This window comes from Chenopodium album, chromosome 16 (assembly GCF_948465745.1).
Source record: "Chenopodium album chromosome 16, dcCheAlbu1.1, whole genome shotgun sequence".
NCBI lineage: Eukaryota > Viridiplantae > Streptophyta > Magnoliopsida > Caryophyllales > Amaranthaceae > Chenopodium > Chenopodium album.
Genome location: NC_137849.1, coordinates 49,444,619 through 49,456,059, shown reverse-complemented (window position 1 = coordinate 49,456,059; position 11,441 = coordinate 49,444,619). Strand labels below are relative to the sequence as shown.

The following is an 11,441-nucleotide window of genomic DNA, read 5'->3' as shown; positions in this document are numbered from 1 at the left end:
CAAAATTACTCACATTGTTGCACAAACGAATCAACCAAACGAACTCCAGAAGAAAACACACGCTCGCAATCACGATCAAAATCAACGCAATCTCCAGATGCAGAATTCGCCATTGATGATCGGTAACAATTAACGAGTTCGTTCAAAAAATCAAATGAAGAAGATGAATTAACGAGAGAAAAATGTAGATCAAAAATGGAGGTTGATCAATTGAAGAGAGAGAAAAAATAGGGTTTAAAATCATATATATACATAGCTTGAATAATAAGAAACAAAAAAAAAAGGAAAAAAGAGGAAGAAAAAAAAAAGAAAGAAAGAAAGAAAAAAAAAAAAAAAAAAAAGGAAAGAATCGCAAAAGGAAAGAAGCTGCACATGAGAACTCAAATACCAGCTACAAAACGACGTAGCATAGGGGGGGTGTAGGGAACACACCCTACACTTGGGTGTAGGGTAAAATTTTCATCAAAAAAGTCGGCTATCAATATTCAATACCACAAACCAAAATCAAACCCAGAAGAAAATAAGGAAAAAATATCAAGCATTCTTTCCCTTTTTTTTTTTTATCATTTTTATTTATGTGGGAAGGTGTAAATTAGAGAAAAAGATCATCAAAAATGCACGTTTCCAGGAATTAATCCACCCACTCATCATCAAATCAATTTAAGAGAGGAGAGAGAAACTCATAAATTCTCCAAATTAATCAATTCAATCAAATCAAATCAATTCAATTCAATTTCTTTCTTTTAAACCTAATTCAATCCAATCAAATTCAATTCAATTGAAGTCCAGTCCAATCAAATCAAATTCGAAGAATTGAGGTTTTACAGAGTAAGCTTGTACAACAATGGCGAATTTGTATGTGAAAGCTTCGCCACCTGCGGATCTGAATAGGAACACAGAGTGGTTTACATATCCTGGAGTTTGGACAACATACATCTTGTTCCTCTTCTTTTCATGGCTTCTTGTTCTTTCTGTCTTTGGTTGTTCTCCTGGCATGGCTTGGACCGTCGTCAATCTCGCTCACTTTCTTGTACGCTCTTTCTCTCTCCTCTTTTCGTTAGGTTTTCACTACTTTTTTTTGCTCAATTGTTGCAATTGATTGATTATTTGATTATGCCGTGGTTTAATTCGCCTCTTAGAATTCAGAAATTCATCAAATTTTGTTCAATTTCAGCTCTTGTGAATGTTGTATGTATTGAATTTTACTAATTTTAGTCTTTGTTCTATATTTATGTGATTTGTGTGGGATGAAAACGTTATTGTATAGTGGAAAGATCCTTTCTAGAGTTACAAGAGTTTTTAGGTTAGTTTCTATTTGCACTTGTTAAATGTCTTCTTGAACTTCACTGTCTGAGAGGTAAAGAATTTTCGGTGTGTGCTCTATACCGCGACTGAAAGAACAGGTTTTTCGGGTTGCGAAAAGCTTTTGTTTTATCTTGTATGGGTGAAACTTTAGTACGGAGTAATGGAGTTTATAGGTTATTCATTCCTGGGTGGAGAGAAACTCCTCTTTTGCTTACTTAACACAAGTTGATATGAAATGCTATTATTCAATTACAAACTCACCTGCACAAGATTTTAAAACCAAAGTGCACTCTTTATAGTCATGGTTGTCAACTTGTCACAACTCACAACTCACGACAGTAGCTGAAGCACTCTTTATGCTTTACCTTTTATCACTTAGCCCATCCTTATCTTCCAAATGGCAATTAGCTGGAAGGGGAAAGATTGAACACACACACATATAGTTATTTTGGTTTTGAGCTTTTATCAAACCCGATAAGTAGTATCACTGCCATGCCTAGCTCTGTCAACTGATCTTCCTTGTGCAATACATGTAAAGGTTTCCTATGGCTCAATTGTTTCAGAGATCTTTCTATGATAGGGTTGGGCCTTGGAGGTAAACATGCCAACCTGGTAGATTCTAATGAGTCCAATGGAGAGAAGGCTTTAGAGTTGGTTAAGGAACTTGTTTTTGTAGTCCAATTTATGCTATTTGATCTCCAAGATCATTATATCTTTCTCTGCATATTGCACATTATGTAGTTGAACATAATTTTGAGCCTTTGTCTAATTCGATAATTTGAATTACACACCGTTGTTTTTTCTCCCTATGCTACTTTGTCAGTTAAAATGTTAGATTCAAGTAGATAGTAAGGAGTCAAAAGTAGCATAGGAACTTATGACATCAACATGTTTTATGCTCAATGTGGTTGTTTTATGAAGTCCTAACCTTCAATTGTTCCCCGTAAAAGCATGGTATTGGTAAGAAAATCATAGGCAAGAACCACTCAGACTTTATGAAGTCCTAACCTTCAATTGTTCCCCATAAAAGCATAGTATTGGTAAGAAAATCATAGGCAAGAATCACTGTCCTAACCTTCAACTTTTGATTTTATCTTTAATTTTTAAAAACAAATTCATATTTCAACCACTCAACTTCAAATGCAATTATTACCTGCTAGTCATGCTACTATCCAAATTTCTTTAGTCTGTTGGAAAACATGCTATGCTATTTCTTTCAATAATGATTTCCAATCAGGGTAGCTTTGTCAATCAGTGGGGCTGTGGGGGTGTGGATTGCTAGTAAGGGCATTGATGTTGGTTAGGATTGTACTCAAAATTTGAATGAAAGACATACTTTGGGAAGAAAAAAAAAATTTACAGTTGTTGCTTATCAATTTCATATTCCCTATATCCTAAGAAATGACAGAAATTGTCTTGCTAACCTTGTTTTGCATGTGTAAGACACATATCAAAACCTTAGCTGAATATGAATAAGTGTATTCTCCTTAAATATGATTGGTAAAAATAGGAAAGCTAATTTTTAATGTTGTGTACTTTTATTGAGTTGGACATGTCACTTGTAAAAGGTGAGTAACATGATTTGATATTGAAGCAAAGCATTGTGTTTATTTGGAACTGATTGAACTTTATTTTATTAAAAACTCTAATAATAGGAAAAATTCTATCATTTAGCTACACTTTAGTCTTAAATTCAAAAAGATGTAGAAGATCCGGTATGGGAATTACTAGGGTATTGAGGGCATTGGGGGTTAGGTAGCTGTTTCCAGATCTTCTCAAATCTTAGAGTATTGGATTGGAAATGTTTGTGCTTGATAAAATTTGGCATTGCAGCAATTGCTTACATGAGTTGGTTAAGTGATCTTCTCACCCTATCCCCAAATTTTTGCTTTGAAAAGTGTAGCCGGCCCCACCTATTGGGTTAAGGCTTTGATTGATTGATTGAATAGTGGAAGAACTCTGAATGGTTGTATATGTATTTATACGAGTTTGATCAGCTTTAGAATTGTCTAATTTCTTCAGGGAATTTTTCTTGCGATTCTTTTATTGAAATTGTATTATTTTTCATTTTTCCTTACCTTTTCCTGGTGGTAGTGGGAGAGCTATGAACTATGAAAATAGAATTAGTGTAATAAATGAAATCTGTTTTGTTTCAGATGTTTTTACTATGGATCTCTTTTCTGTCCAATTGATGTTCTTACTTTTCTGATCAGGTCACATATCATTTCTTTCATTGGAAGAAAGGTACCCCATTCTCTGATGATCAGGGGATATATAATCGTTTGACTTGGTGGGAACAAGTTGACAATGGGAAGCAGCTTACACGTAACAGGAAATTTTTGACTGTTGTGCCTGTTGTGCTGTAAGTAACACCTAAAAATCTTAATATGTTGATTTTATTGAAATTGATGCATAGTTGTTTTGGTTAGTTTTATAATGAAATGCTAGTACCCTGAATATTGTTGTTCTGGTCTGTAGTATGATAGTTATTCTTCTCTTGTGGAAGCAGCTGTAAACTGCTTTTTGTGAACAAATGAACAATAGGATACTTCATCATTAAAAGGGGTTTGGTAGACCTAGAATTCCAATATTGCTTGAGTTGGTGAAAATGTAGAACACCTTCGGGTGGATTTAACTGACGCGAAAACTTTCAAATCATTTGAAACGGTGAGGAAGGGGCTTGTTTACTTATTTTACCCTTTAGTAATAGTACTTTCGTGGCTTGAATTCTGTGTCAAAATTTGTACTCAACAGATTACGTGTATTCATGTAATCCTCCAACATACGGACAAGGAGTAGGGAATAGAATAGAAATAGGGGGTTTTTCTATGATATTAATTAATGACCATCGTAGACATTACAAACGTACTATTCAAATTAAAATGGCTACTAAAGTTTACCTGAATAGTGTAGCCATACAACCTGGCTAATGGGGATGAGGTTTTTTAGAGCTCGGATAATTTTAGAATCCTCTTGGCTGAATCACCAGATTGGTACATGAAAAAGGGGAGAGGAGGGGGGGGGGGGGGGGGGGATTCCTTGGTGTTAAGATAGTGGACAAATAGCACTGTTGGTGTTTAGAGCTCAGATAGTTTTAGATTCCTCATGGCTGAATCACCAGATTGGTACATGAAAATAGGAGGGGAGGGATTCCTTGGTGTTAAGATAGTGGACAAATAGCACTGTTGTGGGGAGTAAAGGTTGATGTTACTGTTGGGGTAGTATTTTAAGTCCTTCGTTGCTGTATCATTTTAGATTTCCTTCAAATGTAGAAGAGGTTAATTTGATCAATATATTCTTGTTACCCATACTTTCTTTAACATTTATATTAAATTCAGTAGAAACCAATTTGAGATGTAAATAACAATGATAGAGTTTATTATTTCTCTTTTAAAAATTTGTTTAAATAGTTCCTTATATATCCAAAAACCCTTATTGGGTCAGTTAATAAAAGTGAAAGGAATTGGCCCATATGTTCAACGTGAGTCCTATCTTTTTTCCTTGGGGTAAGGCTCCAAGAGTTTATTTGCAATTATATGGAAAAGGCTGTGTTGCATTTGGTACACTTCAATCTAGCATAATTGATTGTTGTTAGAGGCATTAGGTTATGGTGATGGTAATAATTAGTGAGTGAGGTGGCTACTAGAGCTCAGTAATTTTTGTCTCTCATTGCATATCATGTAATTGTTTATGTAAGCAGCTTTCTTTTGTGGACGCTGTACGGATTAATTCAGTGAACCACTATGCTGTAAATAAACTACTGATGTGGTTTGAGAGTCAAAGTATGGAGACATAGGAAGTGATGTTTTTGACTGTGATTCCATGATGGAGGTGGATTCCCTTGTAACCACGAGGAATAGCCATAGTGGTCAATGCAATGTATCACATATCTCATGTTTTAATGTCCATCGAAATTATTTGCCAACCTTTTGTGAACCTTGTCTTTGCCACCTTGGTTTTGGGATGATTTGAGGTTTTCTTTTTAGTCTTTCTTTAGATGATGTTTAACCTTTCAGCCAATTGCGACTTAAGGTCATGAGCTAGAGGCTTTGGTGTGGTCATTTTGGTGGTTTTTTATCTTTCTTTTTTACCCTTCTTAGGGCATGCTTGGATTGGGGGTAATACATTAAGGGGGTAATAAAAGTCAAACTAAGCAAAATGAATGTGAAAATAGGGAAGAAGGAGATAGTGATGGTGTGATTGTAAGAAAATTATGGTTTATGGTGGAGAAAGAGGAATCAATACCCTCATTTTGGGGCTAATAGTTACACTAGGGGGAGGGTGGGTAACTATTACCCTTATTATAAGAGTAATAATTCCTCCATATCTCTCTTTTCCTCATGGTACAACTACCTTATTTCATTTGTAAACACCATGTCTTCTACAACACCACCTCTAATTACTTTTGTTTTTTCAAGTTTGACTTTTATTACCCCTTAGGCCCCGTTCTTTAGAGCTGTTTCTGCTCAAATCAAATATGCTCTGCTCTACTCAAAAGAAATCTGTTCTGCTCTACTCTATTTTCAAATAATAATTAATATTGTATTGATGATAATAATTTATTATTTTGAATAATTATAATAATTATTAATAAAATAATTTTAATAATTATTAATATTAATGATAATTAATATTTATTAATCATAATAATAATTATTAATAATAGTTATCATTATTAATATTTAATAATTCAAACTATTAAGAATTAATATTTAATAATATTATTAATTAATAATTTCTAATAATTATAACAATTCTTTCAAAAAAATAAATAATAATAATTACAATTAATGACAATTTCTTTTATAAACATTTGATATTAGAATCACAATGTGTAGAAACATTATATGTATATGGGTATTGATTGTTAGTTCATTGAATTGAATTATTTTTTAAATCTTTCCATACAATTTAAGAATTAATAAAAAGAGGTTGTTTTCAAGTAGTACTTTGTATATCATTATCATATTTAGGGTATAAAATATATGATTAAGACAAATCTATAAGTAAAATCATTATTACTCATTAAATCATTTTATTTTAAAATTTTTGTGAAATAAATATAAATAAACCGTTGTCTTTTATCTTTCTACTATTAACATATGTTAAATATGGTATACATATATTTATGTTTTCACTCACCTAAATCAATGTTATATGAACTTAGTAATAGTAATAGTAATAATAATAACAACAACATTAATTATAATAACATTAATAATAGTATTAATAATAATAGTAATAATAATAATAACAACATTAATAATAATAACATTAGTAATAGTAATAGTAATAGTAATAGTAATAGTAATAGTAATAATAGTAATAGTAATAGTAATAATAATGTTGAAATATGCTCGGCTCAGCTCTGTTCTGCTCTGCTCTGCTCTGCTATCCTGAAATCTGCTCTGTTCTGCTCTACCTAGAAGCTCAAAAGAACAGGGCCTTAATGTATTATCCACAATCCTAGCATGCCCTTACTCTTCCCACCCATCCACCTAGTAATCTTATGTCTTGATGGATAAAGTACATCTCTAATGCCTACCTCTATACTACAGAAAAAGGTACTGTACATTTTGTACAAATTAAGAAGAAAATGGAAACACCAATTTGGCTAAGATCTGGATATGGAGAAATGAAGTCAAAATAAAGACCCAAACAAATCCTCCTGTCCAACTGTGTACAGAAATTCAAAGACCCAAACAAAAGGCTTAACCTAATAATCTGAAGTCCAAACCATGTTCACTGTGCCACACAAATTTCTTGAGCACTCCGAAATGGTTGATGTATGATAGGAGAGGCGGAGATGAGAGACTTGGAACAATCCATTGTTTTAGCGAGTATGATTATGGACTCTGGAAATGGTAAAGGAAGGTCAATTGGTGAAAACCTATTAATTAAAGGTGATCAACATCGGCCGACCCACTAGCCCAGCCCAATCCGTCTCGAAAATAGGGCGGATTTGGGCAAGCCTAAAAACACATTTTTAGTTAAAAACTCAAACCCGGCCCGACAAGCCCGCAACTTTTTTGCGGGTTTGGGCATGAGGTATGATGTTAAGGCCCAACCTGGTCCGAAGTTTTGGGTTGAGTTATAAGTCTCATCACTATAGCATCTGGAACCCTTCAGACTAAGACATGGGTTTTTGAAACAATTTAAAGTAACTGCTCAAAAATTCTGGCAAATTACCTCAATAATTGAGATTTGAAAAAGAGGCCTTTGGAAGAAGCTAATGACTAACTTTGAATAATTGGAAGCTTCGTTGTGTTATTCCGACTCCATCTCTGTTGCTGGCTCTGTTTTACTTGTTCATATCCCTCGATTTAACTTTTTCTTTTTCTTTTATTATAAATGAAAAAAATTGGGTGTCTTTTTTTTTTTTTCCCTTCCCCTTGATAGAGATGATGTGCCTTTATTCCACATCTTTTCTTTGTAATGTGCTTCCTCAATCATGATATAGTTGTTGAAGAGGAGAGGAGAAAATTGCAAATTTTATTTTCATGGATTTTGTTGCTTGGATGATGGTGCTAATGTTTAAGATGGAGTGTGAAGATGTATTTTACAATCTCTATGCCACATTATTTGCAAGGTGATGAACTCAGCAAGCTGTTGCTTTGTTTCTTCAACTTCCCATGGTGAAATTTACAGGTGGGGATTGGGGAATCAAACAAGGCCTTGTTTTAAAAGTGAAGATATTTCAACCTAGTTTGAGTAAATGGTTTTGACTATTCATTGCTCTAGGGATAGCCATCAAGCCCTAAGGGGTATCTAGATTCTAGGTAGCTCATAGGAGGTTGTAGGTCCATTATTATGAGATTGAAATATTTTGTCTTGGGCCATGTGCATCAAATCACCACCTATAACTTAGTACTTAAAGAGTAACAGTGACACTGTGACTACCCATCTAGTGCGTAACACAAATTTTGCTGGAGGCAACTTATGAGGTCCCAAATCAATTGTAGTGGCCCTTTATGCACCCTTTGTTGAGATTTGACACCTTGGTAGAGTGATCATCATAACTCGGAGCTTCAGTTTTGAGGCGTGAGGGCACTCTTGGATCAGGGATGTTGAAGGCTTCCTACCAAGCATGATCTTTGGGCCTATATTACTGTGCCTATCCTCTTCTTTGTTGCCTGGATATTTGACATAAGTTCTCCTGTGTTTTAAATCTTGTGCAGCTTTTAATCTGTCTAACAGGCATCATAATTTTCGAATTTCAAATTATTAATTTTTCCCCCTAAAGTTGTCTGTATAATTCGTGATAAATTACCAGCAAATTTTTTTTAGACTAGCAGGGGCTAGCAATGACTTGGAAGTATTTCGATTTCCTGAAACTGTTTTGCTTCTGCCATGTGCTGTTTTAGTTGGTGGGGGTACTGTGATAAGGAATTTCTAATAGTTTATCACCTGGTGCTTCTTACGGAGTTCAGAATATGATGTCTGAGTTCTGATGCTGTCTTTATTGTTTTCCCAGTATAGAATGTGACACCTAAATCTTGATGTACCTGATTGAAATATATAATCGGAGACGTATGCAGCGTAAGAATTCTGTAAAACAATTATGATCTCGTATTAAAATCAAACTTATTATCTGTCTGAAGTGTCTAGAATGATTCAAGGCCTTATAATGAAGTTAGTGGTTATATAGTCTTCCTTTCTTTTCATGCCTTAGCAGCTAAGGCATTGTGAGGATCTTTTTTCTTTCGCCTGTTCCTTTGGTTTTTTTAGATGTTGAAGTTCTTTTGCAATCTTCTTAATATAAGCACCCTCATTTGACTAGAGCAGAAATCCATACAGTTAGATATCTGTTGGTTATATACTGAAGAATATTTTGTTTACAGGTACCTGATAGCCTCACATACAACAGATTACCAGCACCCAATGCTTTTCTTCAACACCATTGCAATGATCATCTTGGTTGTAGCCAAATTCCCACATATGCACAAGGTCCGGATCTTTGGTATCAATGGTGAATAATAAGGGCATCTAAGGCAGTCAGCTCGTTTTAACACTTAAAGGTGACTTCTGATCCTTTCTCCAGCTGCCGGAAGGACACTACTGTATAGGAAAACCAGAAAGGAAAACGGTTATGGATGATGTAATGCTTTTGTATCGCCTAAACTTCTGCCTCTACTCTCCAAAGAGATGATGAACAAATAAGTAGATACTATCTTTTGTACAGAATTGTCGCATGTTCTTTTAGATTTTCTTTTTCTGATATGAGCATGATTTTGGTTTCTCATTGTTATATGCCATAAACCTTTTTATTTTGTAATGGAAGAGAACTGTTTTACTAGTATATTCTATTATTGACCAAAACCAACTTATTATCTTGCTAAAATTTTATAATTTCATTCCATATTATCATTGTACTCGTGTGAATCTATTCGTATTCCTGTTTTAAATTGTTAGTAAAATCTAGCCAACACCTACGACGATAAATTAACAAAACAACAGTTCAAAACTTTGTATCTAGACTCTCTCATCCAGAGATTGAGCCTCGTTGCAGATCCATGCATGCTCAGACCTCCAGAAAAGTTTTGTTTGGGTTGAACTGTTGAAGGAGAGCCATCAGAGAAGAGTATGGATGCCCTGCTACAAGAGGTGATCATCCTCTTGAAATCTTTTCAGTAGTTTTAGATGGAATTTTGTATGGTCAATATTGTCATTTAGATTCTACGAAGTATCTCTCTTTTCTATCATAGGTTGTGAATTTTGACATTGGAGGTCAAACAAGATCACTTCAAGATTCTAATCAACCCTTTTTTCACTTCAACTATAGACAAATAGATACTCCACATAGTATTAATTTTGATATGAAAACTTTGTATAATATGATAATTGAAATCAACTTTTTTATGTAGTATATATATCAAAATTGTTAATTTATTGTAAAGATTATTTAGTTACCAAACATATAATCACGTTGTCTAGATGGTAAAATAAATAAAAAAATTATCCATTATTTTTATTGTGAAAAGGTTAAAAGGGCTAATCTATTTATTTTCCTTATATATGTACTTTCTCTGTGAATTTTTTTATTGTTGTTGGCCAATAATATTTCCAATTTTTACATATTTCTGGATATTCGTGGCTTAAAGATTTGCTTATACTAAAAGTAGAATTTCCCTCCAAACAATACTAAAAATAGAATATGGAACTATTCCCAAAAACCTACCCATCATCAAAATATGGATTACGTTGGAATTAGCTAGGACTTTGTCTGCCGCCCCTATACCACTAGTCCACTAAACTTTATGCAATTAAAGTAAAATTAACCCCTAATTCTGAATTAGAGTAAGAGTAATCAACCAAAAGTTTGGGTCACGTGATCTATAATTTTTCTTTCAGGTTGATGTTTAGCTAAAAACAACATAGATTTAGCTTTAATTTTTTATGATAATGATTTATAACGACCCATCATATAATCTGTGGTATAAAAATTCTATAATCTACTTCTATAAAAGTAGACCATACACCTTTATAAGCACAGTTCATTTGAAAGAAAATACAGACTTTTTGGTGATTAGAGTAGAGTATTAAGAGTTAGTTATGCTTTACTGTACTTGATTTTTGCTGTTCCTCTAGAGTGTGGACTAAAGTTGAAATTACACAACTTTTAACAAACTTTTTCCGGTTAAATACAATATTTTGGATTTCTCAATTGTCAGACAAGCTTTATTCCATATTATTATTATTACGAGTACTATTATTACTGTTAACAATACATTAACACTTGACTTGCATCCCATTCCTTAAGATATATATGGGTCTATTTGACCAGAAATTTTAGTTTATATTGTCTCATTGTTAGTTACGTATCGAGGGTGAGAAATAGTACAAGCGGTTAAGCATTCTTTTCAATATCAGGGAATTTTAGGATCAATTTTCATCTCTGTCCTTGTGGTTCTCTAAACACAAATTTATCGAGTTTGTTTGTACTTATTTCACCTAAATTTATCTTATAAGCTCATAATGTACATTAACTTATTCCAAGAAATAAATAGAAATAAAGTGAATTAGACAAGGTCTTAAAATTGATCCTTAATTAATAAAGGGTGCAAATATAGACCACTCATATTTTTTATCGCTACTACAAGCTCTACTATTTCAACTGACTTACATGATCCACAAAT

The 11,441-nt window shown here is 33.5% G+C and overlaps 1 protein-coding gene across 1 annotated transcript; it reads left to right on the top strand.

Moving 5' to 3' along the window:
- Positions 1–520: 520 nt before the first annotated feature.
- Positions 521–9,604, top strand: LOC145585807 (uncharacterized). Its single transcript, XM_081642519.1, has 3 exons — positions 521–1,030; positions 3,519–3,667; positions 9,147–9,604. Exons 1-3 carry the CDS (start codon positions 845–847, stop codon positions 9,280–9,282), a joined length of 471 nt encoding a protein of 156 aa, XP_081498645.1. The 5' UTR covers positions 521–844; the 3' UTR covers positions 9,283–9,604.
- Positions 9,605–11,441: the final 1,837 nt, after the last annotated feature.